At 38.7% G+C, this 24,888-nt stretch overlaps 1 protein-coding gene across 1 annotated transcript; it reads left to right on the forward strand.

The window, feature by feature from the left end:
* Positions 1–2,659: 2,659 nt before the first annotated feature.
* OLAH (oleoyl-ACP hydrolase) lies at positions 2,660–24,539 on the forward strand (the record flags this gene model as incomplete). Its single annotated transcript, XM_081298185.1, has 8 exons — positions 2,660–2,731; positions 3,730–3,812; positions 7,216–7,346; positions 12,591–12,729; positions 14,404–14,503; positions 15,172–15,341; positions 23,768–23,850; positions 24,397–24,539. 8 exons carry the CDS (start codon positions 2,660–2,662, stop codon positions 24,537–24,539), a joined length of 921 nt encoding a protein of 306 aa, XP_081154311.1.
* Between the last annotated feature and the right edge of the window lie 349 nt (positions 24,540–24,888).

The raw sequence follows: 24,888 nt of genomic DNA on the forward strand, positions 1-24,888 counted from the left end.
TTCTTGATGCCCCAGTATCCTAGTTGGGGGACTTAATATCTCTGGGTTTCAATTTTGTCAACTGTCAAATAAGTAATGATAGATACCAGGCATAATGGTGCATGCCTGTAATCCTGGTGTAAGGGACCGGCGAAACGTCGGAGGAAGAGACCACCAAGAGACTGCCTCATGCAACAGCAAAAGGGTTTATTTGGGGACCAGCATGCTGGGGTTCAGAGCTCACTAGAGCAAAGAGAGAGAGCCCTGAGAACAGCTTAAGCAGAGCTTATATACTTTCCTTGGAGAGGGCAGGGAGGGAAGTTCATTGACGGGTCAGGGCAAGTGGGCAGTTTGCCTGCAACCAGGTGAGGGAGTGCATCCTGCAGTTTGGCAGTTGGGGACAGCACATTCTGGGAACAAGATTAGCAAACAGTTCACAGTTGGGGTCAGAACATCCTGGGAACAAGACTTCAACAGTGTTTTGTTAAGCATATAGAAAAACAGAGTGACAAGTACCTATTTTATTAACCTTTCATTCCCCACTTCTTCTTCTGGCTACTTTTAATCATAAAAGTGATCATTGGGGGGTGTCACATTTTAGGTCTGCTAGTGGGGTATATTGTTGTCTGATTACCATAAGTTTGATTTGTCCAATTTGGGCTTGGAGAAAGGAAACTACACGGTTGAGCAAACAGGGTCCTAGAGTTAGCAACAATATAAGAATTATTAAAGGACCAGCCAGGGCTGATAAAAGTGTAGTTAACCAGGGGGACTGTGTGAACCAAGACTCATACCACCATTTTTGGGCCTCTCTCTCTCGTTGACGCTCTTTAAGGCATCTTTTTAATTTACTCATAGAATTTTTTTATAACTCCAGTATGGTCAGCATAAAAACAACATTTTTCCCTTAATGTAGCACAAAGGCCCTCCTCTCTCATGAAGAGGAGGTCCAACCCTCACCTGTTCTGTAAAACAACTTCAGAGAGAGAGGTTAAAGATTCCTGCAAAGCTGTGATGGAGGTTTCTAATATCTTTAAGTTTTGGTCCATTGCTGTTTCTAATTGGGTCATTTGTTGTGTCCCACGGACCAGGGCAGTGGTCCCTGTGCCCACCCCTGCAGCAATTCCCATTCCTAATAAGATGGCTAAAGTGAGGGATACAGGTTCCCGGCGGAACCGGGTTGTATGCCCCCCTATTTGATCTTTAAATGAACCTGCGTCATGATAGAGCACTCTGGGAAACATCTGCACCATTACATAATTAATCACATCTGTTGACCATTTTATGAAAACATAAATAATGTTTAAGTATATAGAATTATACTGTTGTAGGGACGGACAAGGCAAGGCACCTAAGATAGCACTGAAGACAGGGAAACAGTTCTATTTGGTTGCAACCGGATTCAGAGGGCATTGCTTCTGTTGTAATCAATTAATCCCCTGAACCCCAAGTTTAGGTAGTTTTAGAATTTTGTACTCAACATGTAAGGGAAGGGCCTCAGAAATTCACAGTCTGCAGAAGTTCACAAAAAGCAGTTTTTGTTTCTGTTTTTTTTTCCTCTGTTTTGGGCAAGTTAACTTTTCAAGGACACCTGGGAGGGGGAGAATTTTTTCTTTTTTTTTTTTTCATGCCAGCTGTTACCATGGAGCCCAGTTGATAACTTTTTTATCTTAGAAATGTAGCCATCTCTGTGAAGCCCCAGCTCAAGGCCAGAGGCCTTGTTCACATATTTTGTGAAAAACTAGTAAGGGGGTGTCTAGCTTAGGAGTGCTGATTTTTCCAGCCAGTGGCCAAGTAGAACAGGGCAACATGAAAAGAGGAAGTTTATCTATACTGAACTCTTTTATAGGGACTCTTTTGCTGAAAGTCCTAAAGTCAGCCATGGTGAAGACTTCTGGAGAAGGTCAGTTAAGACTTTTCTGTGGGCCTGGTACAGAGGGGGAGGACGGGGAAGGCGGTGCTGAGAGCAGCTCCGTGGATCTGAGAATGAGGAAGGAGAGATGTAAAAGAATAATGGGAAAGGGGTTTGGGATTTTCCTAGCAATAAAAACTTGAGTAGTAGAACAGGTAGAGCAGAGGGGAAGACTGGAGTGAGTATCCCAAAAAGCCTGTGAGGGACTTTAAATTTTTAGTAACCTGTTTTTAGTAATGATAAAGCAACTTTAAAGGCCATTTTCATTACATTTTGGATAGAGGTCTGAGGGCTTTCCTCAGCTGGTTTGAGCTTTGGGTTAGCTGGTAAGAGGACCTGGTGGGACCCGGTGTGGGCACTGACAGGAGAAGAGAGGAGTGAATGGGTGGAGAGATACCTCAGTACCTGTTACTTCAGCAAGGGGGCAATGGTCTGAGAACCGGCGGAGGTTTGGGTTCCATCAGGTAGCCCCTGTATGTTTACATCCTTATGACTTACAGAAGAAGTCGGTTTTTCCCCCACACAGCCATGACTGTTTGTGGCTTTGATAGTCCGCCAAGCAAACATAGTAATCTAGGTTAGCCAACCTGCATCTGGCTCTCGTGTCCCTACATCCATAATGTTTGTTTCTATTATCTATGGTACGGAAGGGATTTAATGGAATTTTAGTGGGATCCTCTTCATCAGGGATACCCAATAGGAAAGACCTATAGCCAACTGACAAATGTCTGGGTGGAGAGATGGCCACCAGGTCCCTAAGGGGGCTGTATGCGAGATAGACCATACTTCCTGTCCAGTAGGATTTATGATCAGCCATCGCTGCTGAACGGGCTGATGAGGGTTAGGACTACTGGTGGTCAAGGGGAGAATCCATAGCCCTATCCACATGGTGAATACGCAATTTGAGAGGGTTACCAGTCTTTTCCAATTTCCAGCCAGAGTCTGGACAGGGCACAGGCTTGAGATGAGAGGCATGGATCCAGGAAGTGATTCCGTCTACCTTTATCGCTGTAGGTGTTATAAGTAGCACCTGGTATGGTCCTTTCCAGCGGGGTTCTAGGGATGACACCTGATGTCATCTTACATAGACGAAGTCTCCCACTTGATATTGATGTGGAGTCCCTTCGTCCCCAGGTTGGTAGGCAGTGGCCAGCTGTTTCCACAGGTATCGCTGGGTTCTTTCAAGAGCTTTAAGTCTGTCAAGCAAGGGGGTGTGGAAGGGATTGTTAGGTCTTAGAGTTGGGGTTAGGTCCCTTACTGGAGGAGGGGCACCATAGAGAATTTCATAGGGGGTGAGGTTACACAAATAAACAGAGGGAGTATTTCTTGTGTGAAACAGTGCATAAGGCAGGAGCATAGTCCAATCTTTTATGCCGGTCTCCAAGCTTAATTTCATTAAGGTCTCTTTAATGGTTCTATTTATTTTTTTTTCTACCTGTCCTGAGCTCTGGGGTCTATAAGCACAATGTAATTTTCAATTAATCCCCAGAGTCCTGGTTAACCCCTGACTTACTTGGGCCACGAACGCTGGTCCATTATCAGACCCTATTACCTTAGGCAGGCCGTATCTTGGGAAAATATCTTTCAGGATCTTTTTGACCACCATTTGCGTCGTTCCTTTTTTTTTTTTTTTTGTGGGGAAGGCTTCAATCCATCCTGAAAATGTATCTACAAAGATTAGGAGATTTTTAAGTCCATACCTTGCTGGCTTAATTCAGTAAAGTCCACTTCCCAAAATTGTCCTTGTCTGGTTCCTCGAAGGCGCCTTTCTACAGGAAGCTTGGAAGGGTAAGCATTAACCAATTGATAGACCTGACAGGCTTTTGTTACCCATTCAGCTATTTCCTTTCGCTGTGAGCCAGTTAGTGGAAAACTCTGTTCTTGATCCTTTAGGAATGCCTGCAATTTTTTTTGAACCAAGGTGAGTGAGTTGATGTACATTTTTAATGTAGTGTAGGGCTTTCTGAAATTGCAGGCTGGGCTCAGTAAAGTCGAGGAGTTCAGTGTCAGTGTCCTTATGTTCCCCCAGTGTGGAAAGTGTTAACATGGTTACTCCATTTAGGGCTGCCAATTTAGCCTCTTCATTTGCCCTCTTGTTAGATGGGTGTGGTATCTGCACAACGGTTTGTTTTCTGGGTTCAGTGAGCCATTGTTTACCACCCCTAAGGGAATAGTCCAGGAAGATTACTTCTTGCTGGCAAATTTGGGCCTTTTTAGCAGAAGCTCTATACCCGAGTTGAGCAAGCTTGGATAATAGTGTTTGGGTCCCAGACTCACAGTTTTCCTTGGTATCGGCTGTCAGTAGCAGGTCATCCACATATTGAAGCAGGGTGACTTCGGGGTGCGTAGTTCTGAAGTTGTTGAGATCTCTGTGGAGGGCTTCATCAAAGAGAGTGGGGGAGTTTTTGAACCCCTGTGGGAGTCTGGTCCAAGTTAGTTGATCAGATGTTCCGGTTTCTGGGTTTACCCATTTGAAAGCAAACAGCAACTGACTATCTTTATGCAGAGGCAAGCAAAAGAAAGCATCTTTTAAGTCCAGAACAGTATACCATTTTCGCTCAGGGTTCAGGGTGCTAAGCAGATTGTATGGGTTAGGTACTGTGGAGTGAATGTCCTACACTCTGTTGTTGGTCTCTCTTAGGTCTTGAACGGGGCGATAGTCCCCAATTTCTGGCAGAGGAGGTGACTGCCTGATCAGCAGCTATGGGCAGCCCTCTCTTCTACCCTTTCCTGAGGTCTTGGCTTTGGGTTCACCTGCAGAGTAGATGTCCTGTCCAATGGGTTCCAAGGACTACCTGAGATTAACACTGATTTAAATATGTGAAAAGTCACTCCTGTCCCCACTGCCAACCAAGAAAGACAATTTTACCTTGAAAATGATCAAAGGCTCTGCAGCTAATTTGGCACTCCTAATTTTATATTCTTTTTCTTAAAGAACCATCCTGACTCTTGCAAATTATATATGCCTTGGACACTGCAAAACCTGTACCTACTCATGTTCCAATACATGTTTTGCCCATTAGAACCCAAATAATTTAAATAGTGTGAAGTAGGGATTCTTGACTTCAAAGAATATGGTACCTTTTCAAGATATGGTGTAATTTTAAAGAAATGTTGTTGAATTAATTCTTCTATACTTTTTTGTTATTCTGTGGATTGAACCTGGGGCTCTCTACCACTGAGACATAACCCAGCCATTTATCTATCTATCTATCTATCTATCTATCTATCTATCTATCATCTATCTATCTATCTATTTATTTGCATGGGGATTGGACGGGGGGGGGAGGCGGGAACTTAACCACCGAGTCACTTCCTTACTCCTTTTGTATTTTATTTAGAGGTAGGGTCTCACTGAATTGCTTAGTGCCTCACTAAGTTGCAGAGACTTGCTTTGAACTTGCAATCCTCCTGCCTCAGCCCCCTGAGCCACTGGGATTACAGGCATGCACCATGGTCTTATTTTTTTATTCTGAGACAGGGTCCCACTAAATTGCTGAGGTTCTCACTAAGTTGCTGAGGCTGGCCTCAGATTTTGATCCTCCTGTTTCATCCTCCCAAGTCTCTGGGATTGCAGGCATGCATTGCATCCTGCTCTAGACTCTTCAGTACTCTGAAAAAATGAGGTTAATATAAGTTGCCACTTTGTACAAAGTACAGAGAGTTAATTTTACTCCTTGAAAAAGCAACTTTAGTATTTTTCAAGAACATGGCAGACACCTATGAAATTCTCATTTAGGACCATACCTTTATTGGTAAATTTGCTGCAGATGGGATTGGTAAGTAGGAACACAGCTTCCAGTACAAATGTTCTTCTTCAAAAGAAAACGACTAAATTTAGTCCTTTTTGCTTTTATCTTTAGGCTAGCGATTATAACAGAAGTGCTCGACTATAATACAAGGATTTTTTCTTCAAAAATTATCATTCTCCCCTCAAATGTTGTCACTTGTGTCTAAATTTGTATAAAGTCTCATTTTATGGGTGGTCTCCCTATTATTTAAGAATGAAGAACAAAACTCTTTAGAGTCTGCCAATATCTTGGCTGGGCACAGAATCATGAGCCACCACACAGCTTTGTAGATTCAAACAGCAATTCTTTATTCCCGAACTCACACCGGCCTCCACACACGCTCTGGGGCAATCCCAGTTCTGCTCCGCCCAATTCACCTACTCCAAGAGGCTTTCTTTTCCCATATCCTTTCTGAATCTCACGAGAACTCAACGGGAACAAGCAGCAGGAACACCCTAATCCCGGCAGCAATAATCTTCAACCTCCAACTTCCCTAAAACCCCTATTGTCTTAAACTGGGAATGCCTTAAACTTGTCTTAAACCAGGAACGCCCTAAACCCAAGTAGCGGGATACTTCCTCAAACTGCAGGATACACCCTAATCCTGGATCCACCCTCGTCCTTGAGCAGGGTCACCTTTCTCAAACACACATGCAATGTCACAGCGAATTTCCAAGGCAAGTCCATTTAACATGGGGTACGCTGGCAAGGAAATTTCGATGCGTCATTCCTGCTTGGCAATGGCCCTCAGCAAGAGTCAACAGTCTACCTTTGGAATGTTTATTAAGATCAACTGACAAAACTGACATATTTAAAAAGAAAAAAACAACAGAGGCACAACAAATTTAAAATCATTCCACTAAGGTTTCCGATCTCCCCTTGGGAAGATTACCTATCTTTGTAAGAAATGTAATGACTGGTTTGGAAATTTTATAGGAAAGATTTAAATTGTGAGGAATATAAATATATTAATATATAATGACTTTTCAGAAAGAAATTTTCCTAACATCAGATGACTGGGTACTTGAATCTTGGAATAAAATTTCCAGTGACCACTTATATGCAGATTCAAGATCATTATTTATTCAACACTCAGAAGGGAGTAAAAATTACATGCTCTAGAAAGCTTTTGGATGATTTGAGAAATGACTATGGTGGTAATAAAGACACTGAGATTGAAGATACCCACATACTGTTTGGATAAAATCATTTCCTGAATTGGGAAGAAGGCGATTTCAAAATTGACAATTATACTGCTTTCCACTAGACAAAAGGATATATTTTTCCTAAGTGTTATACATAAATATTTGACTATTTCACCAACATCCCTAGGAGTTTATATATTCAAACTGTCAAACACAGACCATTAAAAACCTTTTTTTGGTCTCTTTTTAGAAAAAAAAATGCCATTCACTTCATATTTGAAAATACATTTCTTATAATTAACAAAGATTTCCACTAAAATGCACCTAATTCAGTTTGGGAATTTAAATGATATGTGTAATGTTAAATATATTTGATTTTTCTTTCTAGGAATGAGAAAGTTTTCAACTGCTTATACCCAAAGCCCAATGCAATTTTTAAGCTGATTTGTTTTCCCTGGGCAGGAAGTGACTCTACTTATTTTGCCAAATGGGGCCAAAACATTTATGATTCTATGGAAGGTAGGTTGATTTTTATCATTATCTAAGCAATCTAATAGGTTAGATGACATGACATATAGGAATGTGAGTTCGTTGAGTTTCTTGGATCTGTGGATTATAATTCTTATTTAACTTGGAAGACTTCCAGTTATTATACCTTCAAAAATATCTTCTCTGCCTCTCTCTTTCCTCTCTTTTTTCTATGCTGTCCCACTTGATACTGTCCCACACCTCCCTGAGATTCTGTTCAATTTTGAAACCTCTTCTTCTCTATGTGTTTCCATTTGAATTAACTGTCCTCTCTTCCTAGGATCTTCTTTGTTGGTTGCTTCCCCCCAGCATTTTGAAATAATAATAATAATAGTAATAATACTGAGGCTCGACCTGGTGCCTCATACTACATGCCAGGCAAGTGCTCTACCACTGAGTCACAACCCCAGCCCTCCTTATAAATTTTGATGAAGTCCAACTTAGCAGTTTTTTTTAATATGAGAAGGTTTTTAGTTGGTGCTTTTTAAGTTTTTCTTTCATTCAAGATCCTGTTGTAGTGTCATATCTGAATACTCATTGCCAAACTAAAGACCACCTACATTTTATTCTGTTATCTTCTAGAAGTTTTCTAGTTTTGCATTTTACATTTGGTCTATGATCCGTTTTGAGTTAATTTTTGTGAAAAGACTGTGCCAGAATTTTTTTTGTGTGTGTTTATAAATGCCTAATTGTTCCAGTGCCATTAAACAATTACATTCTTCCTCCATTGAATTATCTTTGCTTCTTTGGCAAAGTTCAGTTGACTGTATATGTATGGCTATTTCTAAGCTCTCTATTCTGTTCTGCTGGTCCATTTGTCTATTCATTCACCAATACCACACTGTCTTGATTGCTGTAGCTTCACAGTAGGTCTTAAAATTAGGTAGTTTCAGTTCTTCATCTTTGTTCTTCTTCTTCAGTGTTGTGTTAGCTTTTCTGATTCTTTTGCCTTTCTATATATACTTCGATTGGTTTTATGGTGCTAGAGATTGAACACAGGGCCTTGTACATGCTAGGCAAGAACTCTACTACTAAGGACCCCCCAGCTCCCATTTAAACTTTATAATTAACTATTAGTATCCACAAAATAATTTGTTAGATTTTAATTGAGATTGCATTGAAATTGTACATCAAGTTGTAGAAAATTGACATCTTAACAATATTGTGTGTCCTCTTATCCATGAACATAAGGTATTTCATCATTTATTTAAATATCCTTTGATTTCTTTCATCAGAGTTTTATCACTTTCCTTACATAGATTTTGTACATATCTCTTATTAGATTTATGGCTAAATATCTGTCTCACTTTCTCTTTCTGATGGGACTATAAATGACATCTTAGTTTTAATTTCAAATTCCAATTGTTCATTTCTGATGTATAGGAAAGCAATTTAATTTGTGATTATTATCATTATTATTATTATTATTATTATTATTATTATTTTGTGCTGGGGATTAAACCTGGGGCACATTACCACTGAGCTTTTTAGAAAGGATCTCCTTAAATTGCTGAGGCTGGCCTGGAATTTGTGATCCTCCTGCTTCAGTCTCCGGAGTGATTAGAGGCATGCACCACTATGTCAGCCTTGTCAGTTTTCAACCCTAGGTCTTTGATTTTAGAATGTTCTTCCTTTTTAATATGTAATGCTAAAAATTCTCCTCTAATTACTGCCTTAGCTGCACCTTACAATTTTCAATGTTTGATTTAATTTTCTTTCAGTTCACAATATTTTCTAATACTTCCCATGGCTTATTCTTTATTAATTAGAATTGGTTTTTTTGGTTTTCAGTACTTAGAATTTTTCCAGATACCTTTCTGCTATTTCTACCTAAATGTGTTGTGAATCAGAAAATGCATTTTGTATTGTTTCAGTTCTTTTAGAATTAAATATGTGGTATGACCCAGAATACAGTATACTTTGGCAAATGTACCATTTCCACTGGAAGAATGTGTCTTACATCACGTAGCATGATGTTCTCTAGTTCCAACCATTTATTACTAAATACCATGATTTCGTTCTTCTTTATGACTGAGTAAAACTCTATTGTGTATATGGATTGCTTAATCCATTCATCAATTGACACCCAGTCCTTAAAAAATATTGTTTTTGAAATGGGGTTTCAATTTTGTTTTCAAAAACAATATTTTTGCCTAGGCTGACCTCAGACTTTTACTCCTCCTGCCTCAGCCTCCCAAGTCATTGGGACTACAGTTTTGTATCATTGCACCTGGCTTGCCCCTTATTTTGAAGTCCATTTTGTCTGATGTGAATTACAATCATTCTCATTTTCTTTTACAATTGTTTGCATGATTTATCTTTTCCTATGCTTTTCTCCTTTCTTTGTGATTTATACTTAAAACGTGTCCCTTATAGATAGCTTGTAGATATATTTTGCTGTGTTCAAGTCAATCTGATTATCTCTGCCTTTTAATTGGAGTGTTTGAGTCTTTCACATCATTATAATTTTTAATATGGTTAGATTAGATCTACCATCTTGCAATTTGTTTTCAAATTTGTACCATATTTTTTTCCTTCTATCTTCTCTTTTCTTTGGAATTAGTTTTTCTTTTTTAAAGACTTTCATATACCTCCACCACTGGGTGATTAGCTCTAAATCACTGTTTTATTTCTTAGTTATTTTTTTAGCATTTCCAAAATGCTTTTATAATTTATCACAATCAACATCCAAATTTAATTATACTGCTTCATTTTTGATGAAATGTTACAAGAGTCAAAAGAGCATTGTTACTCATTCCCCATCTTGAACTTTGTGCTGTTTTCAATAATACAATTTCCTATATATTATTTTTGTGTAGTCGGTTGTCTTTTGTAGTGTTTTAAAATCATAAAAATTCTTTTGTATTTATCTTCATGATTTTCTTTGTTCAAGTAGCCCCCAAATTTCCATCTGACATTTTTATTCTGCCTAAAGAAGTTACTTTAATATTTATTTAAGTGCAAGTCTGCTGCATTGAATTCTTTTGGGTTTGTGTGTTTAAAATGTCTGTAGTTTTCACTTTTGAAATATGTAGTCACAAGTTATAGAATTCCAGCTTGTCAATTGTCCTCTCCCATATTGTCCTCTGGCTTGAAGTTTCTGACATGAAATCTACAGTCCTTCTTACATTTGCATCTCTAGGCCTCTCTTCTTTGGATGCTTAAGATTTTTTAATTATGTTTTTCACAATTTGATTATGACTTGCCTTGATGTGGTTTTCGCTGTTTATTCTGTCTGGGTTTTTTGGATATGTGACTTTATAATTTTTAACAAATTTGGAAATATTAAGCCATTATTTCTTCAAATGTTTATTTCCTTTCTCTCTGCTCTCCTACTGGGACTTCAACTCTATTTATTTTGAATTGACTCATATTGTACACACAGGACACTCATCTATTTTTCCCCTTTGGTTCTATGCCTTCTATGCTTAATTTTGGATAGTTTCATTTTCTAAATGTTCCAAGTTCACAATTACTTTTTCTTCATGTCTAATCTGCTGTTAATCACGTCTGGTGTGTGTTTGTGTGTGTGTGTGTGTGTGTGTGTGTGTGTGCGCACACACACGTAAGTGTTTAATTTTGGAGATTTTATTTCACATCTCTAGAAGTTCCACTTGGGTCTTCAAAAAAAAAATCTTCCTCTTCTCATCACATTTATGTTTTTATATAACTGTGCATATTCATAATAGCTGTTTTAAGGTTCTAACCCCATCAATTGTTATTTCTTGTCTATTTCTCATGTTTGCATCCCCTCCCCCACTCCTGGAAACACATTATGAGTCATGTGTTCCCACTTTTTCAGTATGTTCTGGTGAATTCTGATTAGATCCTAGACATTGTGATTTTTTTATATTATTGATTGCTGGATTTTGTTGTACTCCTTTTTAAGTGTGTAAGACTTTCTCCAGCACACTGCTATTTGGGATCAGCTTGATTCTTGATTCTGGAAAGACTTACTCTGTGTCTGTATTCATGAGGAGATACCTGTCAGTGCGTTTTAAAGGAAGTACTGGGTGCTTCTAACACAGGTGCTACTTTGATGCTACTAACAGGTTCATTTAAGAGTTCATTTTTCAATTTCATTTTTCTCATATTGTTAAAGTAACATAAACTAGCCTCAAATTTGCACAAATACAAGGCTTTGTTTAAAAATGTCTAAGGGCAGACTCCTGTAAAGAAAATAAAAAGGGAGACACAGAGACAAGGTGCAGAGACAGGAAAGTGGCTCTCGTTCAAGCCACCATGTTTATTTATACCAATAGGTTACATTAGGTCATTAGTACCATAACTGCATTATTGTTTAAAGTATCTGTAAGGTTGCTTATTCTGCAGTTACATTTCACAGTTACAATATGCAATGTCAGGAGCTTTGTGCAGCTCTTAAGAAAGTCCATTGTTAAAGTTTGTGGGCAGATTCAGTAGCTTGGTGAAACATTGTAGTTATCTATCAAGGAAGTTCCTTTATTCCCAGAAGTTATGCCTAAAATCAAGGTCGAAATTGATAAAACTCTTAATACAATGTTCTCTTGTGAAGAACATTGCTACAGGGGCCAGGCATCCTGTGTCTTTTATATGGAAGTTTTCCAGCAGCCAGTCATTCTGTGCCTTTGCACAGAAACTTCCTAGCCACTAAGCATGCCACAATCACAAAGTTTATAAGAGACCTCAATCCCAACCCACATCCAGAGTCAAAAATCAGAAACTTCTGCTTTCTTCTTTGCCATTAGGAGAATATTATTCCCCCCCCCCCCCTCACAATTTCTTCATGGAGGGTTTAGAATTTAGAGTTTACTGGTTTTATGTAGAGGACTCAGTTCTGACTCTCAAATTTAAAGCATTCCAATGTCTTGTCTCCCAATTCTTTTGGTCAGCTTTGAATCCTGGTGTTTTATTTTTCTGATAGAAGCAATGGCTGTCAGAATTGCCATTTTGTTGGTACATACTCACTTCTTAAAATTTTAGTTCCCTCTTATTTTATTCTTCCTCTAGGTTTTCCCTTTACTGTGACCTAGACTATGCATCTAATTACTTGCATATTTCATCTATCTATTTATTTATCATTTCTAGGTATTTTATGTTGTTTTTCTTATCAGCAAATTCTAAACTTTTACTCACTGGACTTGGTCATAATTTGCTTCTTTGGAAGTGCTCACATTGTGTAAATATAAGACCCTTTAAACATAACAGTACCCCATTCATTATCTGAAGTACTTACTTGTGTTTCCCAATATCCAGTGTCCTGTTTAAGACTTGCTGGAAGAGAAAGTCGACTGGAAGAACCTTTTGCAAATGACATCAACCAGGTAGTTGAGGAAACTGTTCATGCTCTGCTGCCAATCATCCAGGATAAACCATTTGCATTTTTTGGCCACAGGTATTTAAATATTCTAAAAGACAGCTGGGGGAATTTCTTCACAAATTCATGGTTAATGCAGAACTTCAATCAATGAACATTGAAGTTATGAAAAATTTAGCATAAATCTGTTATTGTTTTCTTAGGATAAATTCCCAGTATTTAATTTGAATAAGATGCTCTTTGTTAACACTCTTGATATGTGTTTCCAAATTATTTGCACTTCACACTCCACTTATGGACATGGGGCTGGGTTGCCCTTTCTTTCATAAGATCTGTAAATATGCAATTTGCAGATGAATCATCCCTTGTTATTTTTTTTCTACAAAATATATCTACATATCTATAACTGTTCACAAACTTTTGGGTCCCAGTATCCTTTTATACTTTCAGGATGCATTGAGGACTTCAAATATCTTGGGTTTGTATGCGATGTATCAGTCAATATTTACCATATTAGAAAGTACAACTAAGAAATTTTAAATATTTTTAATTGCTAATTTATCTAAAAATAAAACTAACAAGCAGGTATGGTGGTACATGCCTATAATCCTAGTGACTCAGAAGGCTGAGTTCAAGGCTAGCCTCAACAACTTAGCAAGGCCCTAAGCAACTTAGTGAGACTCTGTGTCAAAATAAAGAATAGAAAAGGCTGGAGATATAGCTCAGTGGTTTAAGAGCTCCTGGGTTCAATACCGCCCCCCTAAAAAGAAACCCCAAACCAAAAACATAACACTAATAGCCTACATATGTTGTTGAATAAATAATGTATTTTTATGAAAAAGACTATATTTTAACCCCCCCCCCCAAAATTGTAATGAGTAAAACAGCATTGCTTTACACTTTTGCAAATCTCTTTACCTGCTGGCATGATAGAAGGCAGCTGGATTCTAATCTCTCTGCATTTACATTCTTGCAATATCCCATATCATATAACCTCTGGAAAAATCCACTATGTACTCATGTGTGTAAAAAGGCAAATAACATTTTAGTGTTATCCTGAAAATAGTTTTGATTTGCTTGGCTACCTATTGGAGTCTCAGAAATTCCCAGAATTCCTCAAATCCCAATTCTTTAAGAATTGCTGACATAAACCTAGTGATACACATTTTTAAGGCAGAAAAAGGAAATTTACATGAATTTCAAGCCTGTGTGTGTTAATCAGCTTTCCATTACTATAACTAAATACCTGAGATAATCAATTTGTAGGGAGAGAAGGTTTCCTTGGCTCATAGTTTTGAAGGTTTCAATCTGTGATTTCTTGGTCCTGCTACTTTGGATCTATGTCAGAAATATGTGGCAGAACAAAACCACTGACTTCATCACCTGGCAGTTAAAGAAGGGAAAAGGAAGGGGCTGGGATCCCACAAATCTACTTCAGAGGCACTTTCTCAATTACCCAAAGACTTCCCACTAGGCCCCACTTCTTAAAAATTTTTCCTAATAATACCATGCTGGGGACCAAACCTTTAACACATAACCTTTGAGGACATTCCAGATCCAAACTACAGCACTGGGTCATTGGTACTAGTGTGTCTGAAATATTCTTTATGTTGACACTAATGATAATAAAATAGTTATTAACCAATTAACTTACACTTTTGATTCTTTCATGATCATTGCCGTATTTATGATATTGTACCATCATGAGTCTTGCTGAACAGTTATCTTCATGTTTGTCTTTACACAAATTAGTTTGGGATCCTACATTGCTTTTAAAACTTCTCTGCACCTAAAAGAAAAATATAAGCTGGAGCCAGTGCACTTGTTTGTGTCAAGTATGACTACCCGCCCTGTAAGTACTTTCATTTTCTTTGGAAAGAGGAGGGGAGAGGGGGGAAATGGGGGAATAAAAATCAGGATGCTATTTTCCTTTTTGGCAAGCTTTGGTCTGGTAAGGGAATGATGGCAGGGATACTATTTGCTATTGAAAATTCCTCAGATCTCTTTCAATGTCATTCTCTCTTCATTTCTCTGAAGTGCCCTTCATCAGTTCCCTGATAATCACCTGTGCTGCTCTTGCACCTCTGAGCTCATACTGAGCTTCAGTGCTTTTTCTCTCACTTTGGGAGCTGAGAACTTAATCAATTTTCAGAAAAATGACCAACTAGAGCCAGGAAAGAACCCTTGAAATTTGAAAAGGGGACAGTGATGTCCAACTTCTGTAACCTTTAGTTTAAACTGTGGTTTCTGCTACTCTATCTCTCCTCTCCTTAAAAAGTCAGTGTCTGGCCTGGGATTCTGAGTTTGGAATGACATTTTGGTGACACTATGAGACTCGAGTCACTGAGGAACTTTCTTTTCCCCGCTTTCATAGAGAAAGAATTCTCTCCTGAAGTCTTTAGATGAAGAGTTCCATTTGCCAGCCTTGATTTAAGGGCTTGACTTTAGATAGAAAGCTTTTGTTTATGAGAAAGCTTGTTTTATACTGCCTTGTCCTAAAATGTTTGTTGATATTTCCAGTTAAAGGTCTGGCCTCAAATTCCCAAAATTAACGAATTGTCAGAAGAAGAAATAAACTCTTTCCTTATAGAGTTTGGAGGTACTCCCATGACTTTTTTTGATGATAAACAACTTTTACAACAAAGTATTCCCAAACTGTTGGCAGATATTCAGCTTATGAGTAATCACAGGTAAGTAACTGAGACAATTTTGTGTGTGGATGTTTATAGAACAATACAGATTGGCAGTTCTCAGAGGGTGTGGATATGGAAAGGAAATATTCAAAGAGTGGGATTCCATTTCCTTTGGGGCCATTTGTAATATTTGTACTGGCTTAGAATGGAGACTGAACACAAACATTGTATTTGTAAAGATGACTAGCATATCTTTTCTTTAAAATACATACATAAAAATATATATTATATATGCTGCATATATAAATTCACTTATATGTTGACATGTATGTTGTATCATATAATGGGTATTTATCAAATAAATGCCAAAGCATTCTCATCTTCTAGCAGGATCAGTGGGAATGGATCACTACTCATTGTTAAGTGTGGGGTAGTTGTTAAGTGAGCAGTAGTTGGCTAAGCTTTATTGTGAATTTGTTCCAGAACTCCTGGAACAAATAAGTGATGTCACTTCATGACATCACCCTTTTTCCTTGTCTCATGGGATGTCTGGATTAATGCTTGAATTTTCTGATAGAACTGAAATCCTAAGACTCTGTCAATCTTCCCCTAACAACCTAAGTCTACAAATGACTTTTCGTAGTCTATCATCCCCAGAGCCATCACTGTGGGACCAGCATTGGATCCTAGTTACCCTTATATACTGTCATGCATTGCTTCTATTTTGCCTGATCCATGTTCTCTTGGTTTAAGTTCCTTGAAAGCAGACATTTGGGCCTATATTACTTGTTTTTCATCCACAAAGCCTGGAACAGGCATTGGGCCACCATGGGCTGTGCTTGCTACTGGATGTTTACACAGATAGCTACAAAGAGTGAAACAGATGTGCAGCACCTTTAGGACTGAGATAAGCATTTCCATTTTCACACTCCTCCTCCCTCACTGCCTATCTTCAATATGCTGTACAGTTCACAGTTAACCTCCTAGATATCCTACGACTATCTATCTTTACATCTCTATCTCGAGCATCTTAGTCTAAATGTCAGTCTCATAAGACTAAGCTGAGCACAGATTTGGGATCAAGAAATGCCAAATAAAGGAAAAAAACCCCTTGAAATTACAAAAAAAGCTACAGTAGCTGGGCACAATGGCACACACCTATAATTCCAGTGGCTTGGGAGGCTGAGGTAGGAGGATTGGGAGGTCAAAGCCAGAAACTAAGCGAGGCCCTAAGCAACTCAGTGAGACCCTGTCTCTAAATTAAATATAAAATAGGGCTGGGGATGTGGCTCAGTGGTTGAGTGCCCCTGAGTTCAATCCCTGGTACCACTGCCCCCTGGTGGGGGGAAGCTAGAGTAATAAATCTTCATGGCACTAGCATAAAAAAAAAAAAAAAAACAAAACTCTTCAACCAAGGGACAGAATCAGAAGCCCCTGTAAATAAACCTATGCACTTAAGGTTATCAAGAAAAGTGCCAAAATATAGAATAAGGAAATGACACTCTCTTCTTTCCTTAATAAATGGTACATAGCCATATGCAAAAGAAGGAAACTGGACCTTTGCCTCATAATGTATATAAAGATCAACTCAGAAAGATTAAAGATTTAAACACAAGATCTGACAATGAAAACTTCATGGGACAGTCAGGGAAAGCTCCGTGACATTGGCCTGGGCAGTCAAGTTTTGGATATGACCCCAAAAGCACAGGAAACAAGCAAAAATAGATAAATGAGATTATATCAAAAAGCTTTTCCATAATAAAGGAAACAATCAACAGAAGAGAAGACCTATGGATTAGGAGACAGTATCTGTAAATCATACATCTAATAAGAGGTTAATATCCAAAATACATGAGGAACTCAAATAACCAATAGCAAGAAAACCACTTGATGTACAAATGGGCAAAGAAGCTAAATACACATTTCTCAAAAGAAGTTGTGCAAAACAGGTATAGGAAAAAGTGCTCAGCATCACCAATCATCAGGGAAATGCAAATCAAAACCAAAATGAGATGTCATGTCTGATAACCTGATAGGATGGTGATTATCCAAAAGACAAAAGATTTTAAGTGCAGGAAAGAATGTGGAGAAAAAGGAACACTTGTTCACTGTGGACATAATGTGAATTAGTATAGCCATTATGGATAACAGGGGTGCCTCAAAAAAAAAAAAAAGAAAAACCCAAAGAAATGGAATTACCATATTAGTTTATTAGGAGATATCTGAACTCCCGTGTTTATTGTTGCAGTATCCATGAGGCCCAGATATGGAATCAGTCTAAGCCTGCATCAGTAAATAAAGAAAATATATCTATACACAGTGAAATAATATTTAGCCTTAAAAAGAACAAATTCCTGTCACTTGTGATAGCATGGGTGAATCCTGAGAACATTATGTCAAGTGAAAATAAACCAGGCAGAGAGACACAAAAAGTTCATAGTCTCACTAATATATGGAAACTAAAATGGGAACCAACAGAAGTAGAGAGTACAATGGTGGCTACTCGTTGCTGTGGATTTGGGGAGGAATGAGGAGATGCTGGCCAGAAGGTACTATGTTTCAGTTAGAGAGGAGTTTTTGAGACCTATTAGCATGATGACTATGGTTAATTACAATGTAATGTACATTTCAAAATCCCTAAGACAGTAGGTTTTAAATGCTCACACCATAAAAAAATTATGTCAAGTAATGAATGTGCTAATTAGTTTGCTTAATTGATCCATAATGAATGCATATATCAAAATATCACCTTGCATGCCATATATATAATTATTACTTGCCAAATAAAATTAAAATTTTTAAAAATTAAAAATAATACACATTGCTATGAACATTCAATAAAATAATATTTAGAAAAGCTTGTTTTATAATAATTAAACCTTGCACAATAGTCAAACATTAAGGCTTAACTTAATGTTTACGCCTCAAAAAAAAAATAAAATACTTGGGAATCAACTTAACAAAAGAGGTGAAAGACCTCTAAAATGAAAACTACAGAAAGCTAAAGAAAGTAATTAAAGTAATTAAAGAAGACCTTAAAAGATGAAAAGATCTATATCTTGTTCTTGGACAGGCAGAATTATTATTGTCAAAATGACTATACTACCAAAAGCACTATATAGATTTAATGCAATTCCAATCAAAATCCTAATGACATTCCTCATAGAAATAGAAAAAGCAGTTATAAATTCATCTGGAAAAATAAGAGACCCAGAATAGCTAAAGCAATCCTTAGCAAGAATAGTGAAGCAGGTGGCATCACTTTACCAGACATTAAACTATACTACAGAGCAATAGTAACTAAAACAGCATGGATTTTGGCACCAAAATAGACATTTGGACCAATGGTACAGAATGGAGGACACAGAGACAAATCCACATAACTACAGTTATCTTATATTAGACAAAGGCTCCAAAAACATACATTGGAGAAAAGATAGCCTCTTCAACAAATGGTGCTTGGAAAATTGGAAATTAATATGCAACAAATGAAATTAAACCCCTATTTCTCACCAGGCACAAAAACTCAACTCCAAGTGGATCAAGGACCTAGGAATTAAACTAGAGACACTGCATCTATTAGAAGAAAAAGTAGGCCCAAATCTCCATCATGTCAGATTAGGCCCCAACTTCCTTGATAAGACTCCTATAGCACAAGAATTAAAATGAAGAATCAATAAATGGGATGAATTCAAAGTCTAAAGCTTCTTCTCAGCAAAAGAAGCAATCAGTGAGGGTAATAGAGAACCTACATTTTGGGAGCAAATTTTTATCACATGCACATCAGAGCACTTATTTCTAGAATATGTAAAGAATTAAAAAATTTTAACACCAAAAAACCAAATAACCCAGTCAATAAATGGGCCAAGGAACTGAACGGCACTTCTCAGAAACAAATATATGAAAAAATGTTCAACATCTTTAGCAGTTAGAGAAATGCAAATCAAAACTACTCTAAGATTTCATCTCACTCCAGTCAGAATGGCAGTTATTGAGAATACAAACAACAATAAGTGTTGGCAAGGATGTGGGGGAAAAGGCACACTCATACATTCCTGGTGGGACTGCAAAATGGTGCAGCCAATATGGAAAGCAGTATGGAGAATTCTTGGAAAACTGGGAACGGAACCATTATTTGATCCAGCTATTCAACAGCATACTATAGGGACACAGCCACATCAATGTTTATAGCAGCATAATTCACAATAGCTAAACTGTGGAAGCAACCTAGATGCCCTTCAGTAGATGAATGGTTAAAGAAAATGTGATACACACACACACACACACACACACACACACACACACACACTGAAATATTATTCAGCATTAAAAGAGAATAAAATAATGAAATTGGCAGGTAAATGGATGCAGTTGGAGAATATAATGTTAAGTGAAGTTAGCCAATCCTCCAAAACCAAATGCCAAATGTTTTCTCTGATTTAAGGATGCTGATTCATAATGGGGTTGGGGACTGGGAACATGGGAGGATTAGATGAACTCTAGATAGGGCAAAGGGGAGGGAGGGGGGATGGGCATGGAGGTAAAAAAGACAGTGGAATAAGATGGCCATCACTACCCTAAGTACATGTAGGAAGACACAAATGGTATGACTCTACTTTATGTAAAACCAGATATATGAAAAATTGTGCTCTATATGTATAATATGAATTGTGATTCATCCTGCTGTCATATATATATAGCAAATTAAAATTAAAAAAATATATTAAAAAATTATATATATCCACCTGATACCAACATAGTTACCTTAATAGGTATTTCATGCAGTAGTTTAAATTTCAAGATATGCTGTTTTAAAATTTTTAAAAATTTTTTTTTAGTCTTGTCACAGAGAATGGCTGACCTTCATTTTTTTTTCCTAGGAGAATGTACCTCCACATACTTCTTTGGTATTTTTATATGAATGCTTTGAGTTGTTTTTAGCAAACCTTTGTAGTTCCTTCTTAACTCAATGGTTCTTCTTCTTTACTATATTTTGTTGGGAGGAATTGATATTTAAAAGATAATAAATTATTATCTATTATTAAAAAAAGAGTTCACTTACTACTATCAAAACCCTTTCTGCTTGTGTCTCACCAGCTGTGAGATTCTGAGCATGTTTCTTTAGCACCTTGTCCTATCTGTGCAAGGAAAGGGTAAAAAGAGTAACTCAGGTAACTAACTACAGGTCATTAGTTTGGATTTGACATATAACTAACCACAGGCAATCTTTAAAAACAAAACAAGAAAGCGTTCTATTGTTTTTCACTCCGAATAAACCTCACAAATACAAAAAATAAAACATAAATCAGTCCTAGAAATACTCCACTCCTAGAAGAAAGAATATATCTTAACATTCTCACCCCCACTCAGGTGAATCAAGTTGCTGTAGCTAGTCACCACTATTCCAAAAGTTCCAAAAGTTCTCCCCAAACCCTGCTCTGGGGTTCTTCCCTTTCTCTCTTGCTCCTTCCCCTTTCTCAGTCTGAGTGTTTCAGCGGGCCTTGGCTCTTAGCTCTTTCTAATATAAATAAAATTAGGTCCAGCACATCTCTCAGTCCTTCCCTATCACCTACCACCAAGTTCAGAGCCTGGTGTCCAGAGTGGAGTTGTGTCATCTAGGCAGTTCCAAAGCTCTGACAGTCTCTTGTCCTGCTTCCCCTCTCCTCTGTGGTCCTGACTCTACAGGCACTATGCTGTTTGATTTTTGTCCCACATCTCTCTCTCTCTCTCTCTCTCTCTCTCTTGGTATTGGGTATTGAACTCAGGGGCACTTGACCACTAAGGCATGTCCCCAGTCCTATTTTGCATTTTCTTTTGAGACAGGGTCTCATCGAATTGCTTAGCATCTCACTTTTGCTGAGGCTGGCTTTGAACTCGCAATCCTCCTGCCTCAGCCTCCTGAGCTGCTGGGATTACAGGTGGTGCCACTGCACCAGGCTGTCCCACAGCTCTTGAATGATGCCTTTGCTAAGCTTTTATTCCCTTTAATGTTTCTCTGTGGGTAATTTCTACTGGCTGTCTTCAAGTTTACTGACTGTTTCCCTGGCTGTGAGTCTAATAATTATAAGCTTCTCACAGGAACTCTTCATATCTGTGGCTGGTTATTTCTAGAAATTCCATTTGACTTCTAAGAGTTTTCACGTCTCTAAAAAGACAATCCTTGTTTGCATATGTACATTGTCTACCTTTCCCACCAAGTCAGTTGACATATTATTCATAGGTATTTTAAAGTCCTGTTTGATAGTTGCAACATCTGGGTCTTATTCATACCTGATTCTTTTGACTGTTTTGTCCCTTAACAGTGAATTGTTTACTTCTTGTTTTCTTGTGTGTCTGAAAATTGTTATTGAAATTTTATGTATAAAGTTTTAAAGCTTTCTACATCTTTTAGAATAAAGTAGTTGTAGATGCAGAAATGAATCTGTGATGGGAATTTAAACACATCTCTCCTTCTGCCCTCACTGGGGGAAGTTCCAGTCAATGTAGACTGGAATTGAACCGAGTTTGGGTTTTGTTGTTGCTATGGTTACCTTCCTTCACCATCAGTTCCCTGTTTCTTTGGTGTTAAAGTGGAGATGAGGCTGCTGGAGTGTATTTTTTTCCTCAATGGTCTTGCTTCACCCTCCAACCTTCATTCTTCCCTGGGACTGAGGACAATCTCTCCCCTTCTATTGCGGCTCCCCAGTGTAGATGGCTGTTGCTTGTTACTGGATGTGGGCTACCAGAGTTCTTGGGCATCTAGACTCTCTCAAGAATTCCCCCTAGGTAGGCCCTCTATGTCTGGGATTTGTGGGTGGGACTTTCTCAGGCCAGCTCTTCCTTCTCCCTGTTATAGACAAATCTTGCCTCATGTATCTTGGTTTGCCTGGATGGAAAATTCTTGCCTCTTCCCACAAGCAGCAGACCTCTGCTTCATTGGGTTTTCTATTTTGTTTTGCAGAGCTGGGATGGAATCCAGGGCCTTTTGCATGGTAGATAAGCACTCTGCCACCTGGTTACCCGCCTAGCCATTGTCTGCTTGGATTTGGTATAGAATTGTGTCATACTCCTTCCCCAAGGGTAGAGGATTGTGTCAGTCCTTCCCCAGCAGCCAGGAGTCTTCATCTGTGCCCTGCCATGAAGTGTTCCTGCCTCTCTCCAGCAGTATAAGGCATTTGCTTAGAATGAGGGAAGGGCCCAGGTAGGTAGCAGTGTTAGTTCCTGTCCCACTGCCATCACTTACTTGCTGTCCCCTTTCCCCTCAGAGGGGGCTCCCTTTGGCCTCTTGCTCCCAATCTTTCTTGTGGACCACTAGTGGAGGCCCATGGAAAAGAGCCTGCAAGTCGGAGTGAGTTCCATCTGACCCAATACCCCACACCAGGTCTCCAACTCCTGTCAAAAACTCTAGCTGATTTTAGACGCCTCTTTGGCACTTGGCTAGGACTGAGCCTACGATACCCCCACTTCTCATTAGAGGTCCTGCATGTGCCCTGCACCACAGCTTCCCATGAGTTAATCTGTTGTTCTCCACCCCCCCCCCCCCACTCTGAGGGCGGGAGTCACTCTCCTAGTTTTTACATCCTAGACAGAAGAGAAATCCTCGCTGGACTCTTAGTGAACCTTGTCTCTCATTCCCCACACTGTATCCAGGGGGATGAGTGTCAAGTTTGATCATGACTTAATCCTTTTGTGACTTATCATTCTGAGGATGACCACATTCCTCCATGTGGCCTGCCCCTGGCCCTTGCCTATTTCTTCACCTTGATTTCTCCCAATAACCCGCTTCAATCTCTGAGCAATAAATTGAACTCCTTTTCTCTTTCCCTGCAGCCTCTGTCCTCTTTGCTCAGTTCTTTCCTATTCATTCAGATCTTTAGATGCTGTCCACTTCCTCAGGGAGACCCAACTTGACCCTAGCCTGTCCTCCCTCCTGTCCCATGATCTCAGATCACCTGGCCTGGGAGTACTTCCTTCTCTCTTCAGTTGTCTGATTATTTCATGCACATCTCTCTCCCTGCCAGTCTCTCAAATGTAGGAGGGCGGGGCCTGAATTTGTTTATTTGCAGGTCCCCAGCACCCAGCATCCAGTTCAGTAAATATATCTGTGCTGTGAAACGGAGGTGGTGAAATGGAGGTCGAACCCACTCTTGTTCTGTACATGAGAACCTTCCCTGGACCATGGAGAGAGCTGGGAGGAATCAGGAAGGTCATGTCTGGGCTACAGCAGCCAACAGCACTGGTTGAAACCAGCTTCACCCTAACCCTGGGCTCCCCAAGCACCATCCTGCTGCCAGCTATACATTCTAGAACTTAGATGAAGTTGGAAAATGGCCTGGATCACAGTGAGTCTCAGGCAGGTTCTGATAGGGAGAAGTGTCCCTGGTGAAAAAATGTTTGCACTGTGGGAAGAGCCAAAGGTGAGGCCTCCTGTTTCATTTCAGTGAAGCTATTAAGAGGAAGAGGTTCTGAGGTGTTGCTTAATCAGCTCTTTTTTTTGTCTACAGCCTTGACATGCCCTCTAAGGCCGTTCTTTCTTGTGACTTAACATGTTTTGTTGGATCTGAAGACGTAGTAAAGGATATAGAAGGTGAAATTATTTTTTATAGTTTTGGGTATTTTATTGAAATTATGTGTCTGACGATTTTCAGCAATTGTCAATTAGCAGTTACTGCAGTGAATAGAAAATTCGTCCCAGTTTTATTTAGTATAGATGGAGAGGTACTGATCGCATGTAAAATGAAAGAACACAGCTGGGCATGATGGTGAATGCCTGTAATCCCAGCAGCTGAGGCAGAAGGATCACAAGTTCAAGGCTAATCTCAGCAATTTAGTGAGGCCCTAAGCAACTTAGTGAGACTCTGTCTCAAAAAACAAAGGTCGGGGGGCACTGGGGAATGGCTCAGTGGTAAAGTGCCTCTGGGTTTAATCCCCAGTAGAGGAGTGGGTGGGAATACTAGTCACAACATTGATAGGTCTTAGAGAAATTAAAAATACAGGATGCACAGAACCTGATACCTTGGAAATAACTACCATTGGGTATCATCAGCTCTTAGATAAATACTATCTGGAAATAAGTATTTTGTTTTAAATGGAAATGTCATTTGTTATTAAATATAATTTTGTTTACTTTTAGCCTGGAAAGATGTGACCAACGGGGTTGTTGATATTCACGTGCTGCCAGGAAATCACTTTTATCTTCTGAAACCTGACAATGAAAACTTCATCAAGAACTACATAACCAAGTGTCTAGAACTGTCAATGCTTGCTGACTTTTAGGTATTTTTCCTTCAGGCCTTAAAATAGTCTTTTTCGGTTATGCAGATGTAGCTCAGTAGTTTTATTCAGAGATTGGAAATCACACATTTTCTACTGTCAGGATAATTTATTATATATGAATGCATTTCTCCCTCGAGCATTTATGTATATGGGGACAAAAAGCAAAGATGTAAAACATGCTTCTGGCAGAGTACCTTTTTATTTGACTTTCATTCAATTTGCATGCGGGAAAGTTTGCCAGCAAAATTAATGCTTGGTAAATTATCATTTTCCCCTTCAATTATTCATCATTTTTTTCTAGTGCTGGGGATCAAAACCAGGGCCTTGCACATACTAGGCAAGCTTTCTG

This window comes from Spermophilus citellus (genome assembly GCF_964194105.1).
Source record: "Spermophilus citellus genome assembly, chromosome: 6".
Classification (NCBI taxonomy): Eukaryota; Metazoa; Chordata; class Mammalia; order Rodentia; family Sciuridae; genus Spermophilus; species Spermophilus citellus.